Source organism: Muntiacus reevesi, chromosome 2 (genome assembly GCF_963930625.1).
Source record: "Muntiacus reevesi chromosome 2, mMunRee1.1, whole genome shotgun sequence".
NCBI lineage: Eukaryota > Metazoa > Chordata > Mammalia > Artiodactyla > Cervidae > Muntiacus > Muntiacus reevesi.
This window is the reverse complement of record NC_089250.1, coordinates 180,553,077-180,574,967: the sequence shown is the minus strand read 5'-3', so window position 1 is coordinate 180,574,967 and position 21,891 is coordinate 180,553,077. Positions and strand designations below refer to the sequence as shown.

At 61.7% G+C, this 21,891-nt stretch overlaps 1 protein-coding gene across 1 annotated transcript; it reads left to right on the top strand.

Annotated features, from left to right (window-relative positions):
• The first annotated feature begins 1,484 nt into the window (after positions 1-1,484).
• CLCN7 (chloride voltage-gated channel 7) lies at positions 1,485-21,051 on the top strand. Its single transcript, XM_065923984.1, has 25 exons — positions 1,485-1,690; positions 7,719-7,790; positions 10,436-10,507; positions 10,599-10,664; positions 11,173-11,305; positions 11,506-11,615; positions 12,033-12,113; positions 12,677-12,739; positions 12,830-12,913; positions 13,422-13,515; positions 13,702-13,766; positions 13,904-14,020; positions 14,580-14,634; positions 14,893-14,953; positions 15,387-15,525; positions 16,221-16,314; positions 16,965-17,134; positions 17,989-18,040; positions 18,222-18,349; positions 18,448-18,533; positions 18,629-18,758; positions 19,294-19,353; positions 19,449-19,625; positions 19,708-19,788; positions 19,923-21,051. Exons 1-25 carry the CDS (start codon positions 1,538-1,540, stop codon positions 20,007-20,009), a joined length of 2,430 nt encoding a protein of 809 aa, XP_065780056.1. The 5' UTR covers positions 1,485-1,537; the 3' UTR covers positions 20,010-21,051.
• The last annotated feature ends 840 nt before the right edge of the window (positions 21,052-21,891 follow it).

Here is a 21,891-nt window from a genome sequence, read left to right as displayed (position 1 = left end):
AACGGTGGGTGTTTGGCAGAGGTAGCGTGGCAGTGGGCTGTCTGCCGCCCTGCATCCGGGTGCTTGGTGGGGCCTCTCCAGGAGGGCAGACCCACTTAGGAAGGTGTTTGTAGGGGAGATTGGTGGGAACTCAGGTCGTTAGGCATTTGGGCAGGGCTGGGCTTTCCACTGAGGAGTGTAGGGGAAGCCCATCTAGGTTTTGGGGCAGGGGAGGCTGAGTAAGTCACGGGGATCCCCGATGGGTGAGTGACGGGAGCCACACCTACCTCGAATCCTATCAACCCCACCTCTGACCTGAGTCCACTGCGTTCCTGGATAGGGAGGACGGAAGAATGCAGAGGGGCCTCCCCTCTGGACCCCTCGTCCCCAGGCCTGTTCTCACTTCCCCATCGCTCTGTGCAGTTCTCCACAGGCCTGGGCTTCATACAACCTGCACTCGCCCACTCCCTTCAGTCGAGAACCAGCCCCATCGTTCCTCGGAGCCTGAGCCAGCTTCACTCTGTAGCCTCCAGGCCTCCCTCCACAGACAGGGCTGGCACATGATTGTTCTTATCCGGCAAAAGGGCAAAGCCAGGTCACACCTTTTGCAATCGTGGGGAAAACTTACAATCCTGTTGGGCTTCCTTCCTCTTATTTTGGTTTCAGTTTTGGTTTTATTTTGAAACATGTGGGAGAAGCCTATAAAGAACTTCTAAAATGTCTTTATTTTGAAAAGCTTCAAATTTAAAGATAAAAGTTACAAGAAGAATACGTGGCACAGGTGTATTTACCCTGGTTTCATCCGTGCTAACATCCCACCAGCTTGCTTTCTCCCTCTGTGGGTAACTACATACTGTGATTACCATTAGCTTGTGAATCACCTGAGGCTACGCTGCAGACATCACATTACATCCCTGACTATCTCAGTGCTGTCTCCAGAAGAAATGGGCTTTTCTGATATGACACCCAGACGAAGATCACGCCCCAGGTTTGGGCGCCGCAGTAACACCCCTACCTAATGCACAGTGCCTGTCTGATCTTTGCCAATTGTCCCCCAGATGCCAGGCCCACGAGCAGCCTCGGTTGCCCGGCTCTTAATCTCCTGTCATCCAGGGCGGTCTCTCGGTGTTCCTCGGTGTTTCTGGGAGGACGCTGACACTGCAGGAAGAGCTGTCTAGCTGGCACTTGTCCCGAAATTGGGGTTCAACTGGATTTTCCCCGTGTGATGCGCTCAGTGCAGCGTTTTCTGCAGGAAGGCCACAGGGTCATGGTGTGTCCTCAGCACAACCGTTTGCTGCGTGGGGACCCTTCCCGAGAGGCGGGTCTGTATGCACAGCTGTGCGGACTCCCCGTGGAGCCGGCTCGCTCTCCGCCCCGCCCAGCCGGCGCCGGGCGGTGGGACTGCAACTCCCAGAAGGCCGCGCGCGCCCCGCGGCGCCGTTGGGTCACGTGGACGCCGGCGGGCCCACGTGATCAGAGCGAACGTCACGTGGCGGCGGCGTGGGTCACGAGAACAAACACGGCCGCGGCGCCGGCGGCCGGTCCACTGCGGCGGGACATGGCCAACGTCTCCAAGAAGGTGTCGTGGTCCGGTCGCGACCTGGACGACGACGAGGCGGCGCCACTGCTGCGGAGGGCGGCGCGGCCCGGGGCGCCGGCCGGGGAGGCGGCGCCCCTGCTGAACGGGGCCGGGCCCGCGGCCGCCCGCGCGGTGAGCCGGGGGCAGGCGGGCCGGGCAGGGTCCGCGCCGCGCTCGCGGGGGCCGGGGACCGGGGACGCGGCGAGTCGGTGCTCCGACCGCCGGGCGGACGACCGGGCGGGCTCGGAAGCCGGGCCCCACGGTTCTGGACTCGCGGGATCGCGGCCCCTCGTACCCGGTGGAGCCCGGCCGCTGCGGTCGAGCCCCGGCAGAGCGAAGCTGTTTCCTCCCTGTTTGCTCCACAGCGGTTGTAAAGAGAAGGCGGGTGGTTTGCTGCTCGGGTCACCCATTACTTTTTGGTTTTGTTTTTTTAAATACGAGGTACTATTTTTATCGGGTCATTTTTGATCCGCTAGGAAGGACGTTTCAAGAGCTTTCAAGAGACTTCAAGGTCGCGGAGTTTGCTTTTTCAGTGGGAATACCTTGGGTACTCGGCCGGCCCCCTTTAGACGCAGCGGTTTCAGGCCGATCTTAGGAATGACAGGGAAGTGCGTTCGGTTTTCCTACAGCTGTTCATTGGAATGCAAGCACAGCCAGATGCAGGAAGACAAGTTCGAGTGGTCGAAATGTGCCCTGCGAGTCAGCACAGAAGTTTGTGTCACTTAAGTCATTTCTTGTGTGTTGTGTTAATTTTGAGTTGATTGTGCGGCCTTACTCTGTTTTGTGACTTTTCTTCCCGTTTCTTTTTTCTCACTGTGTCCTAGATGTGTCCTTTACACCCTTGTGTGGTGTTTAATGAGGAAGGACACAAGCATGGGGCTGTCCCCCTAGAACTTATCTTTAGGTTCCCCCGGTCCCCCAGAGATGCCTCGGACAGTGAGGGTCACAGTCTGCTCCATGAATGAGGTCTTCTGCTCAAGTGCTGTCTGTCCACATGAGAAGTGACCTAAAGAGGCTGACTTGTAGTGGTTTTTGATCTACTAGGAGACAGGGCTGCTTTGTTCTTTTCTTCTCAAAATGTTTGTTTCTTTTCTTCTCTTTAAAAGAAAGTGATCTGAAATCTACAAACTATAAATATGAAACTGGCCCTAAGGGCTAACAGGTAAAGTGATTGAAAGCTTCCAAATGGAATTGGAGTTTATTGCAGGACTCAATGTGCTGGGGTTTCTCAGTTCTCCTTAGTGTAGGCACAGGAGTTGGCCTTCTTTTTTTTTTTTTTTTTTCCTTTCTTAACCTGTTGACTCTTCCCTTGAAACTCATTCCCCTGTTAAAAAAAAAAAAAAAACCTTTACAAGCTTTTTTGTTTTTCATTTGTGTTTAGTGATAAGTGATCAGTTGCTCTTAAGCAATTTGAAAATAAAGTGTGGTGCATCTGCCGTGTGCCCCAGCTGCACTCAGAGGTGAACAGCACAGCTCCCTTGCCACTGGTTCCAACTCCAGGAAGAGCAGGCCTAGTGCTCTAGGAGGACTGTGTGAGGGGCCCCAAGGATAGGAGAGGTCACCTTGGGTCCAGTCTTGAAGCCTGCATGGTCCTCGGGCCAGTAGACAGAGGGGAGAGATAAAGGGAGAGTGCATTTGGGAAGCAAATTGGAGTGGGTGGTGGGGCCGGGGAAGGAGCCAGGATGGACCCGCAGGGGACAGCTGCGGGCTTCCAGATGTCTTTATCTTGTGGAGAATCCTCGGGAAGCTGGAGGCTCCAGCCTTGAAGGATGCTCAGACGGCCTGGGGTGGGTGGGTGGAGGGGCTTGGGGTTACCGGAGGCATCGATGCAGGAGCTCCGCACTGTACCAGCAGAGACAAGTGCGCAGGCTCCTTGCTGGCAAGGAGGGTCACCTGTGTCCAGCCCCCAGCCGCCTATCATGAGGCGGTCAACACTGGTCACTCCCAGGGGTGTTAGAAACAGCAGTTTGGCTCTGGTGGTCTTTGGGTTGCCGTTCCTGGTGCAACTCCCCTACTGCTGACTCAGCCCCTCAAGGCCAGCCATCTTGCAGGAGGGGCGGTTGTGGACCGGCGGGCTGAGTTCACCGCAGCACACTTGGAAGCTGTTCTCGGAACAGGGCCATCTGAACTGAAGTGACAGCCCTGCGCCACGGGGTTTACTGCAGGGCGTCCCCAACCGGAGTCTCGTGCACCCGGCGTTGGAACCTGCCAGGCACTGTGTGATGGCCGCTCTGGGCCATCCTAGGCAGGATGGGTTATGGGGCCCCCTGAGCTTAACCCCATCTGTCGGGAACTAGGCTATTTGGAGCTGCTCTTCTCTCTCTCTGGTCCTCGGCCCGTCATGCCCGAGTGTGGGGTGAAGGCAAGTTGCTGCCTGTCCACCCTGGGGCAGGGGAGGTGGCGTCAGCCAGCAAGTCATAGTCATGTGTGTGGGCAGAGGGTGGGCAGCAGGAAGCGGAGGCTTCTGAGGACTCACAGAGGGAAGCCTGAGCCGGCAGCAGCTCCGGGCTGGGGCAAGTGTCAGCGGGAAGTCCCTCTGCCTTGGTGTCCGCGTGCTGTCCTCCTCCCCTTCCAGCTGCTCTGGCCCCACATCACAGGGTGCAGGCCAGCCACCCCGGCGCCCTCCCTGAAGGCTCCCTCCCTCTCCTGTCTCCCCCAGGCCTGCAGTAGCCCCTGCCCAGGGCTGGTGCAGGCAGCTCAGAGTCTGGGAGGCAGAGGACATGGGTGCAGCCGAACCGTGCAGGGGAGGTGAGGACAAGGTGGGTCCAGAACTGGTCAGGGCATCCGGGAGGCCCCCTGTGCGGAGGCGGCGGTACTCGGACAGCGATGCCACGGTGGGGCTGTCCCATCCCCCAGCATCTTCTGTCAGGTCTCAGCTGATGCCTCCTCCCCCGCCGCCACTGGACCCTGGCGTCACCCTCAAAGCCTTCCTCACGGTTTACGCTTTGTTTATGGGCAGCCTGGTTTTCTGACTGTTAAGCCCCTGGTGGCAGAGGCCCTGTGCCTGTCCTCAGTGCTTGGGGCCGGGGGGCTTTGGGCTGAGGGAGGTTGGAAAGCAGGGGGAAAGGGTGTGCAGACAGCCGATAAACTGTTTGCCGTTTGTTTTAATGATGCTAAAGGTACGTAGCACAGTTTGCCACCTCAATCGTGACTAAGCATATACAGTCTACATGTAAGACCACCAGCATGTCCAGGACGTTCTCGTCCGCCCAGACCGAACCTCTGTCGCCTGTGAACCCCGACTCCCCAACCCTCCCCAGCCCTGGCAAAGGCCGGTCTGCTGTCTGTGTGGTGTCTCGAGCAGCGGTGTCATGCAGCATTTGTTGTTTTGTGGCTGACTTCTTTCTCTTGGTGCCTCGAGGTCTGTGCGTGCTGTGGCACATGACAGGATCTCCTCCTTTCCAAGATGGAATAGCGCTGCGCTGTGCGGATGGACATTAGGCTTATACACGCATCTTCCAATGGGCAGCTGGGTTGCTTCCACCGCTTGGCTACTATAAACGATGCTGCCTGAGTGTGGGTGTACACACACCTCTTTGAGACCCCGTTTTCTCGTCATTTGGGTCTGTGCCCAGAGGTGGAATTCCTGGATCATGAGGTAATTCTATTTTTAATTTTTTGAGGAACCACTGTCCTGTTGTCCACAGCAGCTGCTCCATTTCACGCGCCCAGCAGCAGCGCACAGGGGGTCTGGTTCCACACGTCCTCACCAGCACTTGTTACTTTATTTTTTGATCCTGGCCGTCCTCACACGTGTGAGGTGGCATCGCACTGTGGTTTAGATCTTCACGCCCCACACCCCATGGCCAGTCTTTTTAGTCGACTCGTTCGTTGCTGTCGGGCTGCAGGAGTTCCATTCTGTAGGACTGTTTTTTTTTTTTACTCTGTTCATCGTTCCTTTGATGCACGGAAGTTCACTTTGATGTAGTCCCATTTGCATATAAATTCTTAATTGTGGATTTACGGGAAGTTGAAAAGACAGTACAAGAGGGCCCGTGTGCCGCATCCCCGGGGCAGTACCATGCCGAGACAGTGCTGATGTTGGCACAGTGTGTGTGCACAGCGCTTTGCCGTCACGTGTGGCATACGTGCCCGCATCCTGCCTCTCACAGCCACTGCCCACCCCTTGCCTGCTCTCCCTCAGGGCTGGCGTTCCAAGCATGTCGGGTCAGGGGAGCCACATGGAGTGGGAGCTTTCAGTCCTTTCAGAAGCCTGGAGGTTCCAGCCAGGTTGTCCTGTGCATCAGCAGTCTGGGGAAACGCCAGCAGTTAGCTTGGGTGAAGAAAAGAGAACAAGTCACCATACATCCAGTAAACGGCTTTTTCATCACAAAAGATAATCCGTTTGTGAGATGCCTGTGGAGTTTGGGGAAGAGGTGATGAAAACCCAAGGGCGCTGAAGCGGGGGTGCAGCCAGAAGCCTCAGCGGGGGCTCCATCCCCGCAGGAGTCCGTGTTCGGGGCTGCCCACAGCTCCTTGGTGCCCCCGTGTGCTCGCCCGGTGGCTCCCGCGGGGGGGAGTGCCCGCCTCTACCCAGGCCACGCGGTTGCAGGCAGGCACTCGGGGGCTGTTGAACTGGCAGGGGAGCTGCTCTGTGGGCCGACGGCTCAGCGGGAGCGACTGGCGCTGTGCTCCGTCGGTGGCAGTGACGCGCATGCCCCTCCGCCTGGCTCCGCTTGTTGGCTTGTAGGGCAGCTGGGTCTTTCCTGCTGCTTTCAGAATCCGACTTTGAGCTCTACCTGTCTCTGCACCCCATCTCCTCAATAGAGACGTCCCCAGTGTGTGCTCCGGTGACGTGTGTCTGTGTGGGGAGCACAGGCTGCAGCCAGCTCGGGCCCCGCCTATGAAGTCGAGTCCTTTCTGGGCCAGCGGGGCAGGCCCTCCTGCCTTCCTCATCAGGGTCAGCAGTTTCGAGGGTGTTGTCAATTGCTTTTAGAAAAGAAAGCAGTTGTGTTTCTTTGTTCACTCCCATTGTACTGATGTTTGCCATTTATACCTGGGGGAAAGTGACTGGAGCAGGATGGTGGGCTCGTGAGCACGCCTGACAGGTTACCTGTCATGGGGGAGCAGTGCCCCCAGCCTGGAGCCTGGGTGGGGCCTTGGCAGCTGAGGTCAGGTCCCAGTGTGGTCAGGCTGGCGTCCTCATAGGAGAGGGGGACACATGAAACACGGGCGTGCACACCCCCCGTGCGTGCACACCCACATGTGCGTACCTGTCCGCTCGCACACACAGGAGGCTGGTGGCAGCCGAGCAGAGGTTGGAGTGATGCGACCACAGCCGAGGGGTCACCACACCCTTGTCCCCGACCCTGCGCGGGTGTGCTCCCTGCCAGCACTTGGGTCCGCAGAGCTGAGAGAACGTTTCTCTACCGCGGCCTCCGCAACTGTGGTCTCAGCATGCGGCCAGCACTGCTGGCGGCTGGGCGTGCTGCTGAGTCCACGCCTTCCTGCTGGAGTCCCCGTGTGCTCTGGGCTCCCGCGTGGCGGGCCCGCGGCCCGTGTTCTGAGGTGCTTCGTGGCTCTTGCAGAGGAGAGGCAGGGCACCCGAGCGTGCCGGGAGCCCCGGGTCGCACTTCGCGCTGTGTCCCTCTGTCCGGCAGGGGGCTCGTGGCCGGAGGTGCGCCTGTGGGCGGCCTGTGCTTTGTTTCTTGGTGCTCACATGTGCTGTGCCCAGCGCTGGGCGTGAGGGTGGGCACATGCCAGGGTGACTGTCCTCTGCGATTGACCTGTCCTGGGCCCAGGAGCACACCTTGCTTCAGAATGTCCTGCCACAGAAAGGACGCTTCTCTGACTGCTTGTCTGGGTGGGGTGGTAGTGGGGAGGCCTGTGACGGGCCCACCGGGTGGAGCAGCTCATGTCGTGATGGGGGGACAGAGATGGGGCCTCTGCGGGTGGCGGGGGTTGCAGGGTGAAGGGCTCCTGGAGGGGGGCTTGATCCCCTGGGTTTCCCAGGACAGGAGGGGGGCCCAGGAGGACCCCGGGGATGGGACAGGCTGTGGGTCCTGGGCCGGGCCTGGGGGCAGCGCCGGTCCCACTGGCGTCTCCCACATGAGGGTGTGCGTCTGTGCTCCCCCGAGGAGGCCGGGACGCCGGGGCCGGGGGTGATGCCGGTGCAGCCCGGCCTGCAGCTGAGCGGCCTGTGGTTCTCTTCTGCTTCCAGTCACCACACTCAGCGTTCTTCCGAATCGGACAGTTGAGCAGCGTGGAGCTGGACGATGAGCTTCTGGACCCTGTGAGTGGGATCCTGCTCGACCAGGCCCCTTCCCGCCCCGCCCCAGACAGCCAGGCCCGCTCTGTGGAGCCACAGCCTGGCCGAGGGCGAACGGAGAACGCCAAACGGGAGGATGGCAGGCGGTGACAGTGCCGTGCAGACAGGGGCCACTGGGGGGGCTCCGTCCCCGAGGCTGAGATGATTGAGCGCAGGTGGGGGCACGCATGTCAGGAGCGAGCTGCTCTGTGTGGCCCGGGAGGGGCAGGCACAGAGTCCGTGCTGGCCCGGGGGAGGGCATCTCAGGGTGCTAGGCCCTTGGACCTGGGTGGCGTCCCTTCTCCTGCCCCTCTTTTGGGGGTTGAAGTACCCAGCAGTTTCCAGCGTTTCCCCGAGACCCCTCCCCAGACGTGCGGTTGACCCCCTCCTCAGGAGTCAGCCTGCCTCCCCCGGAGGCTGCTGGTGCTGCATGGCCTTTGTGTCTTTTGGAGGACTTCTGGGTCCTGTCACGTTTCTTAACCGGGTGGTTTGTGTTTTTGTGACTGAGTTCTGAGAGGTCTTTGTACACTGCAGACACACCTTGCTCGTCAGTTGCAGGATCTGCAGGAATTTCCTCCTGGCCCATCACTGGTCTCTTCACTTTCTTCTGATGTCCTTTGAAGCACAAACACTGCTAATTTTGACGGAGTCCATTTGGTTTGTTTTTTGTTGCTTGTGCTTTGAGTGTGATAGGTGAGAAACCACCACCCAGGCCAAGGTCATAAGCATTCACTCCCGTCTTTCATGTTCTGCAGTTCAGATCTTTGATCCGCTTTTCACTAGTTTTGTTCATGCTGTAAGATAAGGGTCAAACTTCATTCTTTGCACATAGTTGCCCAGTTTTCCCAGCACCGCTTCCTGAAAAGATAGCGCTTTCCCTGTTGAGTTGTCTCGGCACCATCATTGAAGGTCAGTTGCTGTGACGAGATTGTTTCTGGTCTCTTAGCCTGTCCGTATGCCTGGGCGACACTCCCCAGACGCCTGTAGCTTTGTAGGAAGTTTCAGAAATAGGAAGTTTGAGTCATCCCACTTTGTTCATTTCCTGAAAGAGGTTTTGGCTGTTCAAGATCCCTTGTGTGTTTCCATGTGGGGTTTAAGCTCAGCTCTTCAGTTTCTTCAGAAGCTCCTGCCGGAGTCTAGACAGAAGTGGTGTCGCCTCTTAACATCTAGTCTTCTGCTCCACAGGCTCAGCATAGCTTCTCATTTGTTTAGGTCTTCTATTTTCTTTTTAAACAATGGGTCATAGTTCCCAGCATACAGATCTTCACTTCCTTTGTTAAGTGCTTTCTAGGAGTAAGTTTTATTTTGTAGAGTCTTACTTTTTATGCTGTAGTAAATGCAGTTTTTTAATTTCTCTTTGGATTGTTCATTGCAGGAACATGGAAATATGTTTTTTTAAGACTACTTTCTGGGGTTTTCTACATATCAGACCATGTCATCTGCAAAGAAGAGTTTCACTTCTTCCTTCCTGACCTGAGTGCCTTTCCCTTTCTCTCTTGCCTGATGGCCCTGGTAGCACCTCCAGGGCCGAGCTGAGCAGAGGTGCCCAAGCGGCATCCTCATCCTGTCCTGGTCTCACAGGACGAGTCTCAGTCTCATCCCTGAGCGTGCTGTTGTGTGTGGGTCTTCACAGGCACCGTGACCAAGTGCGGGAGGTCCCCCGAGGTCTTCTGTTAAGTTGTGTTTAATGTTTTTTCTGTGTCTTTTGAGGTGTTCTCTGTGAATTTGGTCCTTTATTGAAACAGTATTGAACTGTTTCTACTTTTACACCAAGTCACCTTCTGATTGTCCAGACACCCCCTGAGTGTTCTGCAGGTCAGTTCCTTCTGACCCTAACTGCATCACAGACCCACAGGCTGAGGGGCTCAGTCCCATGAAACAACCCCCTCCCACACCGGTCCAGGCCGTCACCTGTGCTTCCATTGACCAGTGTAAATCAGGGTTCCCACGATCCCTTCTTGGTTCCATAACTTGCCAGAATGACTCGCAGAACTCAGGGGAGCACTTTGCTTATGTTACTGGTTTACCACAAAGGACACAACTCAGGAACAGCCAGATGGGGGAGATGCCCAGGGAACGTGTGGGAAGGGGTGTGGAGCCCCACACCCTCCCCGGGAGCCCCCTCCCAGCCCTCCACGTTCACCAGCCAGAAGCTCCCTGTCCCCTCCGCGTGGGGTTTGAGTGAAGGTCCGTCATGTGAGCAGGACTGGTTGACCCCTGCCCGTTGGAGATCAGCTGCATCTCCAGCCCGCTGGTCCTGCAATGGTTTTCTAGTCCCAGCCCGGCCGTCTCATAGCCCAGACTCTGTCATCACTCAGAGAAGCTGGGTGTCTGGGCCCAGAGCCAGAACGCGGACGAGAGCCCACAGCGGGTGTCCCATCACGCCACAGACACCTTCCATCTTGCTTTTCGGGGCCAGGCCACCTTGGTTCCTGGAATAACCTGCCTGGCAGGTGTCGCGGGACCTGGCCGCCTGCCTCCTGTCGAGGTTCTGCATCTCCGCCCCCAGCCACATGCCTGGCCTGGCCTTGGGCTCAGAATTGCTGCCCCGGCGCGCGGGCACGGCCCCCTCCTCGTGCTGCTGTGTCCTGACGCGTGCCAGGTTGCCAGGATCTGCCTCTTCCCCGCAGGACATGGACCCCCCACACCCCTTCCCCAGGGAGATCCCACACAACGAGAAGCTGCTGTCCCTCAAGTACGAGGTGGGCCCCCCGCGCCCCGCCCTCCCCCAGTGTGGCCACCCTGCACCCGCAAGCCAGGGTCGCTCACCGCTGTCTGCCGCCCGGTCCGCAGAGCCTGGACTACGACAACAGTGAGAACCAGCTGTTCCTGGAGGAGGAGCGACGTATCAACCACACGGTGAGCCGGCAGGGGATGGGGGAGCGTCTGTGTGTGTGTGTCTCTCTCTCTGCCTCTGTGTGTGTTTCTGTGTGTCTCTATGTCTATCTGCGTCTGTGTGTCTGTGTCTGTGTATCTCTGTGTGTGCCTATCTGTGTGTCTGTCTGTGGTGTGTGTCTGTGTGTGTCCGTCTGTCCATCTGTCTGTCTGTCTGAGACCCTGCCACCTCCCTCCGTCTCTTTTCCGCCCCGGCCCCACCTGGCGTCCTGTGGTGAGCGCTGCCCGCGGTTGGGCTCAGGTGCCCACGCCAGGGTCACACTGTCACCTCTGAGGAGGCAGTTCTCGAATGGCGGCTGGAGCATCAGCATCCAGTTTCGCCCTGGTCGGGGTCCATGCCCCAGGGCTCCGCGGCCTCTGAGATGCCGCTAGGGCTGCTCTTTAGGGTCTGGGGGCCCGCAGGGTGAGCCTGTGCACGATGGAGGTCACAGAGTTGCCCCTGATGACCACGCCTGCCTGTGACGGCCCGCAGGCCTTCCGGACGGTGGAAATAAAGCGCTGGGTCATCTGCGCCATGGTGGGCATCCTCACGGGCCTCGTGGCCTGCTTCATCGACATCGTGGTGGAGAAACTGGCCGGCCTCAAGTACAGGCTCGTCAAGGACAGTATCCTCTGTCCGTGGTCACTGGAAGCCGGTGGACTCGCAGGAGGGCCCCTGCCGTGCTCTGCTGTGGGCGGGGGAGTGTGACTGGGTGGGGCTATGCGCTGGCCCCGAGATGCCCATTCCATGCCCCGGAGGCCAGAGTGCAGCCCCTGGGACGCGGTGCCCCGAGACCCCACAGCATGTGGCCCTTGACAGCCGCAGACATCGACAGGTTCACCGAGCGCGGCGGGCTGTCCTTCTCCCTCCTGCTGTGGGCCTCGCTCAATGCCGCCTTCGTGCTCCTTGGCTCCGCCATCGTCGCCTTTGTGGAGGTAGGCAGGCCCTGCAGCCCGACCCGCAGGTCTGCCGGTGGAGGGCCCCACCAAGGGGTCACATGCCCCAGGACCACTTTCCTCCCTGCGCTCTTTCGCTCCTTCCTGTGGGGGCATTGGGTGAAGACGGGGGCCGTGTCCGGAAGCGTCTGGGCGCAGCCAGGGTCCCCTGGGCGTGCAAGAGGGCGGGCACCTCAGCAGGCCCCCTGTCCTAGGAACCCCCTCCTGCCCAGGGGGCCACCGGGACCACCATGTCTGTGGCGTTTGCTCCCCTCAGTGGTCACTCTGTGTGGGGGCGGGAGAGTCGAGCAGCCGCCTCCCCCAGCGGCCCAGGCCCCGCCAGGCACGTCCTCTTGGGCGTGTGGTGGCAGCGGCTGCTCGCCCTGCCTGCGGGCTCAGTGCTGCCTCTCCTTCCAGCCGGTCGCCGCTGGCAGCGGGATCCCCCAGATCAAGTGCTTCCTCAACGGGGTGAAGATCCCCCACGTGGTCAGGCTCAAGGTGAGGTGCGAGGCAGCCCCTGGGGGCTTGGGGCTCAGCCCAGGACATGTGCGTTCTGACTTAGGAGTGTTCTGTTTGCCCACGTTTGCCTCTGACTTTTGCCCAGACCCGCGCTGTCTGCTGCTGACGTGCCTCTGTGTGGACATGCTGGCAGGTCTATGGGCGCTTTCTTTGGGCGACGACTCCTGGGCACTCCAGGGGGTGGTGGGTGGACCTGGGCCAGGGGTTTACTGGCGACGTCTCTCCTGCCCTTTCTGGGGACGGGGTGCTCCAGGGAGTGGGGGGTCTGGTCCCTCTGGGGAGCAGAGAACAAAGCCCGAGGACAGAGTGACAGCTGCTTTGTGTGTCTCCTGTGTGGATGTGAGTGCCCAGGATGGAAGGTCCGAGGAGATGGGTGGCAGGGGAATACGGGCCGCGAGCCCACATCCCTGGACACTGGCCGCCTCTTGGCCTCCTGCCTGCCGGGGGTCACGATGAGGTTCCTGTCTGTGCAGTTTGTCGCTTGGGTTCTTGACCATGTGTGGCCTCTAATCAGTTTTGGTATCTTTTCCTTTGTGTTCCAGACCCTGGTGATCAAAGTGTCCGGCGTGATCCTGTCGGTGGTGGGGGGACTGGCCGTGGGGAAGGTAACGGAATGCAGCTGCCCCAGCCTGCGCCCCCGCCCCTGGGCTGTGGGGGTGGGCTGATCTCCAGAACACGCTGTCTGTGCCTTCCAGGAAGGGCCAATGATCCACTCGGGCTCGGTGATCGCCGCGGGCATCTCCCAGGGCAGGTCCACGTCGCTGAAGCGGGACTTCAAGGTGAGTCCCCCGAGTGCCCAGGACCACAGCCCGGGTCGGGCCCGCCTCCCCTGCAGCACCGTCGCCTTAGCCTCTGGTCCGTGGGGCATGCGGTCGCTTGGTGCTCCTTGCGGGGCTGTGTGTCTGCGTGGAAACGGCGTGTAGCTCTGAGAAGAGTCCACAGGAATGTGGCCCAGAGAGCTCGGGAAGGTCACGTGTGTGGGCTGGTCCTTCCTGCAAAGACCACAGCGTGTGGTCACTGCTGGATTGGGTGGTTTTCTCTGGACATCAGTGGGTAAGGAGGCTGCCCGAGACCCCACTCTGCAGTCCTGCCAGCTGACCCCATGGCTGAGCCCCTCCGCTCCCCTCCCCCTTCCCTTCCTCCCCCTCTTCCTCACTTTGGGTCCCTTTCCCCTTTCTTCTCCCCTCCTTCACCCCTCCCCTCCCCCTCACTCTGGGCCCCCTCCCCCAGTCTGAGAGAAGTCCCATCAGAGGCCTGGCCTGAGGCTTCTCTGTTGTCCTGGCCTAGATTTTCGAGTACTTTCGCAGAGACACGGAGAAGCGGGACTTCGTCTCGGCAGGAGCTGCAGCTGGAGTGTCCGCTGCCTTCGGGGCTCCTGTGGGTGAGGAGGAGGAGCCAGCCCCTGCTGTGGGAAGGGAGGGTCTTGGTGTTGGGGGACTCTGCCGCCGAGGGTGTGGGGCGGGCCTCCCGAGAGCCCCGATGGCCCTCTGCCATGGGGCGGGGGCGGCTGTGGGTGCAGGACTGTCTGGTGGGGTGGGCACCTCAGGGCTGGCGACTGCTTTTCTAGGTGGGGTGCTGTTCAGCTTGGAGGAAGGTGCGTCCTTCTGGAACCAGTTCCTGACGTGGAGAATCGTGAGTGTGGGCATGGCCCCCTCCCGAGGCTGGGCAGCTCTCAGCCCGGTCCCTCCCCACCGTCCCCCACTGGGGCTCAGCTGTGTGCCCCTGCTGCGACACGTCGGCACTGACAGCGTGCATCTCTCCACCTGCAGTTCTTTGCCTCCATGATCTCCACCTTCACCTTGAACTTCGTCCTGAGCATTTACCACGGGAACGCGTGGGACCTGTCCAGCCCTGGGCTCATCAACTTTGGAAGATTTGATACTGAGGTGCCCGCTGTGGTGACCTTTGCCCTGCAGCCTTCCTTCAAGGGGGCCAGGCTGTGTATTCGAGGCTCAGCCCGAGCAGCTGTGGGGGAGCCCTTGTCTGTGGGGCTGGGGCTGGAGCTGGAGCTGCCCCGGGAGGGGGTGTCTTGCTTGGCCATGCAGGTGGGGCGCCCGTCAGCCAGCAGTGCTTCAGGGGGGCTCAGGCGCCCACAGACTGTCGGGCAGCATTACTGAGGCTGATGGCCAGCGCCCCGCAGTGGCTCCTGGAGGCCGAGAAGTCCTCAGTGGCCGGCTCTTGCCTGTGGATGGGCTGCTGGTGGGCAGGTCACCAGCGTTCTCTTTCCTCTTTCGTAGTTCCTCACTTCCCCATTTGCAAAAGCCTGAGCCGTCCCCAGAGCCTCCCTGTTGGGAGGCAGGCAGTCTGGTCTGCCCAAGCGCCCAGGTTTCCCCTCCTGGGGTCTGCACTCTGCGGAGAGGCACAGGGCCCCCGGGCATGCCCAGCCTCATCTGAGCAGGGGCCAGTGGTTTGCTCATGGACACTTGCTCTTCCCTTTTTACGTAGACCATGGTGTACGTGATCCACGAGATCCCCATCTTCATCGCCATGGGCGTGGTGGGTAAGGACAGCCGCAGGCTTCAGGTCTGGCCCAGCTGCGGGAGCCAGAGAAGCTCATGGTCCCACCCCTGCTGGCTATCCCAGGCGGCGGGGGAAGCCCATCCTGGGGGATGGAGCTCCCCTTGGCTGGGGACAGCTCCTCAGCTTCCTTACTCAGTTCATGGGTGGGCACTCCATCCTCGGGCATCCCCTCCGGCCCCCTGCCACCTGGCAGCCTTCCCTGAGTCCCACACACCTACTTGCTCCTTCCTCATCCCAGGGGGCATTCTCGGAGCTGTGTTCAACGCCTTGAATTACTGGCTGACAATGTTTCGAATCAGGTGAGAAATCAGTTTTGAGAAGTGTGGCCGCACGGGGTTGCTAGAAACAGTCCCACTCTGGGCTCTCGCCACGCGGCAGCCCCATGCCCAGCGCGCTTCTCCCCGTGCGACGGGGCGCGTGTGGCCTGGCAGGAGGCGTGTCGGGCCTCGCATCAGCCTCGGCGGTTTGCAGGGGCGTCCACCGGCCGCACACGGTCCAGCAGAGGTGCTCGCGTCACTGGGAGAGCCATCCTGGGGGCCTCTGGTGTTCGCGGCCGAGGTGGAGTCTTGGCCTTTCTCCTCACCCTTTCACTCTGGGAGGCAGACGAGAGCAGGAGGAAGCCTGGTGGGGGGCGGGCAGATGGGTGCGGCGTCCAGGACGGTCTTCCCGAGTGGCCGGCCCCGTTGCCCTGGCCGCCGGCCGTCCCACACTTGGCCTGGCTGTGCACTCCAGGTACGTCCACCGGCCCTGCCTCCAGGTGGTCGAGGCCACGCTGGTCGCCGCCGTCACCGCCACAGCCGCCTTCGTGCTCATCTACTCGTCTCGAGACTGTCAGCCCCTGCGGGGGAGCTCCGTGTCTTACCCCCTCCAGGTAGGCAGCTGGGGGAGGTGGGGCAGAGCAAGCCCCCAGACGAGGGCGGGCACCGCGGCCTGGGTCTCACCTGGCCTCCTGGAGTGGTGGGCTGATGGGGTCTGCAAGGTGGGGTGGTGGGCGTGCAGGGGAGACCCGTGTGCCCACTCTCACCACGGCAGGTTGCACCACAGCCCCAGTGCCTGCCCACGACAAGCAGGGACTGGGTGGTTCACGCACACAGTGGGTCCCCTCACTGTGGAGAGGCTTGAGCTCTGATACACACTCCCACACTGCTGCGTCAGAGAAGCCAGACAGGAAGGGCCACACGTGGCATGGTTCTGTGTGCGGGAAACGTCCAGAGCAGGCTCCTTCGTAGACGGGAGCTGTTTGCCGGTTGCCCAGGGGGAGTACACACAGGCCTGTCTAGGCCCATAGCTGGGGCCGTGGGGTGGACACACGCCACTCTGCTGGGAGCCCCCGCTCACGTTAAGGCCTCCAGGGGCATGCAGTCTTGTTCAGGCTGAGGGCTGGGCCTGGCACATGCCGGGCACCGACGTCCACCCAGGCACCATGGGAGCCTGCTCCTGACGCGAGCTCCCGGGCCCCACCTCCTCTCCAAGACTGCAGCTGGACCCCTGTGTGTGCTTGTGCCTGACGCTGTCCAGCCTGGGACCACCGCGTCCCACTGGCCTATCCACTCTCACCCCTTGCAGCTCTTCTGTGCTGATGGCGAGTACAACTCGATGGCTGCGGCCTTCTTCAACACCCCAGAGAAGAGTGTGGTCAGCCTTTTTCACGACCCACCAGGTGCTTGCTCCTGCTCCGAGCTGTCGTTTACCTGTCCCCACATGGGCCTGTGCCCTCTGCCCTGGGCTGCAGGGCTGGCTGTACTAGGGCCGCAGCTGGCAGTCAGTGCCCGGGGACCCGGCCAGGCTCCCCACGCTGTCTGCTTCTCTTCCTGGAGGCCGTCCTGTCCTTCATTCAGACGGGCTCGCCTCCCAGGGTGGGTTTCCCTCCTGGCCGCTGCCCACGGGGGTCACTTGGTCAGAAGAAAGCTTGGGGAGGCGCTCTCTGGCACCGGAGCCTGGCACAGTCTTGTGTTCCTGAAGACAGATGGGCTCAGGCTGGACACAGACCTGCTTCCAGTTCAGCGGTCTCGGTTCCCTGGGGGCGAGGGGCTCTCCTGACCGCTCGGCACCTGTCTGCAAGCCCTCTGCCTCGGCTCTGGCTGTCGCCCACCTTCAGTGGCAGCCCAGGGCCCCCACGCCCCTCTGCACGCCCCTTGGGCAGCCAGACTGGCGCTCAAGGGCCGGGCCCTGAGACCCTGCACCAGGCCTCTGAGGACGGGGAGGCTCGGGGAGTGGGCTGTGACTGGGGGCTCAGCCGGGCCACTGGGCGGGCAGCAGCACGCAGGGTTGAGTCCGCATGGCAGACCCTGGCCAGTGCCCTGTTCGCAGGCTCCTACAACCCCGTGACGCTCGGCCTGTTCACCCTGGTCTACTTCTTCTTGGCCTGCTGGACCTATGGGCTCACGGTGTCGGCCGGCGTCTTCATTCCTTCCCTGCTCATTGGGGCCGCCTGGGGCCGGCTCTTCGGCATCTCCCTGTCCTACATCACGGGGGCCGCGGTGAGTGCGGGTCCGGCGAGCCGCACCCGGACCTGGAGCCCTGGGAAAGCTCGGTGGGCTCAGGAGTCCAGGGTTGGGGGGCGGGGCCTGGGGGTGTGGAGCTCAGGCCTCAGCCCTGGCGCTGCCTCCTCCTTGCCTCCGGCTGGCTTGGCCTTCATCCTATGGACCTTCTAGCTGTATCATGGTCGTTCAGACCAGACCTTAAAAAGCCGTCAGAGGGGTACAGTGAGCCTCCCCTCGCCAGGTTCAGGTCATTGTCCCAGGTTTCCTTCCAGACAGTTTTGACTTTCATTATGGTGACTTTCATACTGTAAACTCCTACTTTGTGGAAGTGAATGGCTGGGTAGCTCCTCAGCGTGTTGCAGAGCTGTGTGACCACGACCACCACCAAGTTCCAGAGTGTTCTTGTTACCCCAGAAGGACACCTGTCCGCTTTAGGCAGTCACGTTTGTGTCCCTGCCCCTGGCAGCCCTGGTCCGCTTTCTGCCTCCGCGGACATGCCTCTGCTGGCTATTGCAGCGATCCGTCTGTGCAGGCGGGCCATCGTGAGTGTCATGTTTTCACAGCTCGCCTGTGCGTTAGCACAAGTTAGGTTTTCACTCCTTTCTCCGCTTCCTGGTGTGACCCAGGTGTTTGTGCGTGGACTCCTGCCCACACCCGGCCCCGCCCCAGCATACCACATGCCCGTCTCTCAGGCGGCCAGGTTCACTTGTCTCTGGGCGGGCACGGTGAGCGTGTTCACAGACTCAGGTGACGCTCTTGTGGACTCGCTCCTGGACAGTGCGGTCAGTGCAGCCTAGATGGGTTTGGGTTGGGGCTGCCACGCCCCTCAGCACCCCGTGTCTTCCTTGCAGGTCTGGGCGGACCCTGGCAAGTATGCCCTAATGGGAGCTGCTGCCCAGCTGGGTGAGTGCTGGCCACCACGTGGGTGTCCTGAGATTGGGAAGGCCCCCACCTCCCCCACCCCCATATGGTGCTGCCTGGGGGCCAGGTCTCAGGGTTGGATGGACGGTGGGGTGCTGCACAGGGGACTGTCAGGGGCTGGTGCCCCACCCGCCCAGTCTTGCCCTCGCCCTCCCCTGGGCAGGTGGGATCGTGAGGATGACGCTGAGCCTGACGGTCATCATGATGGAGGCCACCAGCAACGTGACCTACGGCTTCCCCATCATGCTGGTGCTCATGACCGCCAAGATTGTGGGGGATGTCTTCATTGAGGTGTGGCAGGGGAACCGAGGGTCGGTGGCCGCGGTGAGTGTGGGCCCGTGGGGGCAGTCCCCAGCAGCCTCGTGCATGGCCGCACCTGCTCTCCCTAGGGCCTGTACGACATGCACATCCAGCTGCAGAGCGTGCCCTTCCTGCACTGGGAGGCCCCCGTCACCTCACACTCACTCACCGCCAGGTACCCTCCAGGCAGGCCCGCAGGCTGGGCGGGTGCTGGACGCCCTGGGAGGCCTCGTCAGCCACGTGGTGGGTCACGGTGTGGCTCTTCCCCAGGGAGGTGATGAGCACACCGGTCACCTGCCTGCGGAGGAGGGAGAAGGTGGGCGTCATCGTGGACGTGCTGAGCAGCACGGCGTCCAACCACAACGGCTTCCCCGTGGTGGAGGACGCTGACGGCACGCAGGTACCAACCCCTGCGGAAGGCCAGGCTGCCACCTGTGCTGGCCAGAGCGGCGAGTGGGGGCGGGCTTCTATGAAGGGGGGTGTCTTGCTCTGGGGTTTCTGATAGAAGCCACTGCTCACACGGCCGTGCCCATGAGCATAGTTTCCGCGGTGTGGGTGGTTATTGAAGCACCCTAGCATCTTGTCCTACCCCAGGCTGCATCGCCACCTGGGGTCAGGGTTGTGACTGTCGGGGTCATGACAGAACATGCAGCCCTGCTGCCTCCGGCATCGGGGCCAGGAGCTAGGGTCTGCTGCTTGCCCCCACAAACAACAATCTCTCAGCACCTCTTGCTCTGGGTCCTGCCACCTCTTCTGGCATTTGGGGACCAGTAAGCCTGCCTGGGGAAGTGCCTGCAGCATGGCTAGTGCCCGTGGGCTGCCGGCATCACCTGGGAGCCTGGCTGGAGCCCCCAGCTGTCTTGGCGCTGGCGACCGGCAACCCAGACGGCAGGGTGGGTCCTGGGGCTCCTGCAGACGCGGCATCTCTCGTGCAGCCAGCTCGGCTCCAGGGCTTGATCCTGCGCTCGCAGCTCATCGTCCTGCTGAAGCACAAGGTAGGCCGTCGGGTGGCCCGGGAGCCGGGCAGGGCCCTGGGCTCTGAGCCTCCAGTGCCTGATGCCCACCCCACCATCCACCCCGCCTCCTGCAGGTGTTCATGGAGCGCTCCAGCATGGGCCTGCTGCGACGCCGGCTGCGACTGAAGGACTTTCGCGATGCCTACCCGCGCTTCCCCCCAATTCAGTCCATCCACGTGTCGCAGGACGAGCGGGAGTGCACCATGGACCTGTCCGAGTTCATGAACCCCTCGCCCTACACAGTGCCCCAGGTACTGCTGGGGGGATCCTGCCCCGTCGTCTCCTGGGTGGGGCAGGGCTGGCGGGTGAGCTGAGGCTGTGTCCATGTTGCAGGAGGCGTCACTTCCACGGGTGTTCAAGCTGTTCCGGGCCCTGGGCCTCCGGCACCTGGTGGTGGTGGACAATTGCAATCAGGTGAGGGGGGCCTGCTGCCCCTGGCCTGCCCGCCCGCCCCCAGGGCTCCCCTAGGCTGTGCCATCCTCTGCACGCAGGGCAGGGGCATCCACAGAGGGGATGCTCCGCCTCATGACCCGGCTTTGCTCCCTCAGGTGGTCGGGATGGTGACCAGGAAGGACCTGGCCAGGTACCGGCTTGGAAAGGGGGGCCTGGAGGAGCTCTCTCTGGCCCAGACGTGAGGCCCTGGAGCCCGCACCTCCCCCAGGGCCCCCGCCTCACTCCCTGGCAGCAGATCCAGCGACCACGAGGCGTTGGGGATGGCCCGGCCAGCGTGTGGTGCACGTGGGCACTGTATTCTCAGTGTCCCATCCCCCAACCTCGCCCCGGGAATCCCAGACCCAGCCTCCTGTTCCTGGTTCTTCAGGAATCTGTGCAACTGCTGCTCTCTTCCCAAGAGCCCGTGAGCACATGTGTCTGCGTGTGTGCAAGGGGACAACTGGCAAGCAGGGGCCCATGGGTCCGAGTGCTGCAGCCCCACGATGGGCTGGCTCCTAGGCCTGCACCCTGCGCACCGCCAGCGGCTGCAGCAGACACCCCTGGCCCTGGCCCTCAGGCCTCGGCTCGGTTGGTGGCTGTCAGGTTTTGGGTCTGGGCAGAGACCTGAGCTGCAGGCACAGAGGCGAGGGCTCGGGGAGCAGGACCATCCTGGAGCGCAGGCCTCAGAGCCGGACTCCCAGACTCACCTCTGCAGCCCTGGCCTCGCCCCCTTCAGTGCAGTGGGCTTTATGCCAGGGTCTGGGCACAGGGGGAGAGCTGAGACCCCCCTGCAGGCCTGGACCCCCGAGTCCAACCACGCCTGTCACCACACCCCTGTGGACGCCGCTGGGAAGGTGGATCTTCTTGGCACACGGAACCCCAGTGGCCCTGAGCGATACTCGGTAGCAGCTCTGCTTCTGGTATCTGGGGCAGGGGGTTTCTGGGATGAGTCGGCGAGCCCAGAGCAGGGACGCACCCTTCCCAGGCCGGGCAGGCCCAGAGCTGGGATGCTGTGTCCCTGAGGCCCCACCGGACCTTTATTCTGGAGGGACTGGCGTCCTTGGCCCACTCTGTGATGGTAGCCATGGATGGCTCTGTGATAGATGGGTGGGCACTCCAGCTGGGTTTCAGCTCCTTTTAAGGGAGTGGGGCCTCGGAAGGCAGCTCTCTTCCTGGTGGGGAAGCGCTCTGTGGGGGGTGTGGGCGTCCAAGTGTGGGGATCTGAATGGGAGAAATAAAGGAATGGTACTGATGAACTGTGTCAGCTCCTTGTCCCCCCAGTGTGGACCCTGATCTAGCACCCAGGATTCACTGGTCACAGGGGTGGAGGTGGGGGATAGCCCAGCGAGGACATCTCTGAGTTGGGGATGCAGGTGAGGGGCTCAGAGACCCCTGGATGGGGAAGTGCCTGGGGCCACCCTATGCCCCAGGGAGGGTGGGCCCCGCCACCACATCCTCGTCCACGTTGCTTCTGGGACCACTGCAGAGCCCTTTGAGAAGGCAGTCTTCCCTCCCCCTGCCTCCTGACCACGGCCCCGGTCCCACACATGGGGGCCCCCAGGTCATGGCCGCTCGGTCAGTGTGCCACCCTTCAGTGCCACCCTGTCCCTCATCTGCCGGCCTCCAGGGTGTGTGATGTGGCCGCAGGGCGTCGGGCTCCCTGGGGAGGGGTCCCCTTTGACACAGACACCTTGTCACAGGGAAGCCCCCCAATCCCTCGTGGGCAGGTCTGGCAACAGTGGGAGGGGGACCACCTGGGTGGGGTGAGGGGCCCTGAGTGTCCACACGGGCCTGAAGCCTGACGCGGCACACCCCCCCCCCCCCCCCCGGCACTGGGCTGCAGGCTGAGGCGCGAGGAGAGGGCGGGCGCTGTCCTGTAGCCGGGCGTTGACATCGAGTGAGGGACTGGGGGGCATGTTAGTTACCCCCTTAGAGCAGGCTGCAGGTCTGCTCAGCCTGCCCTTCCTCGCGGGGCTGCGCCTCCCCTACGGCCGCGCCCTCCGGGTGGCCTGCCCCAACCCCGCCCTGTCGCCCCCGTGGCCCCGTGCCTCCGGCCTGGCCGCCCACCTGTGCTTGGTGTGGCCC

Bases quoted from the DNA above. Each gene is read 5' to 3' on its own strand.
- CLCN7 (XM_065923984.1), top strand. From the start codon at position 1,538: ATGGCCAACGTCTCCAAGAAGGTGTCGTGGTCCGGTCGCGACCTGGAC. The intron at 17,135-17,988 runs GTGAGTGCGGGT...TCTTCCTTGCAG, and splicing joins CCTACATCACGGGGGCCGCG to GTCTGGGCGGACCCTGGCAA. The intron at 19,789-19,922 runs GTGAGGGGGGCC...TTGCTCCCTCAG, and splicing joins TGGTGGACAATTGCAATCAG to GTGGTCGGGATGGTGACCAG.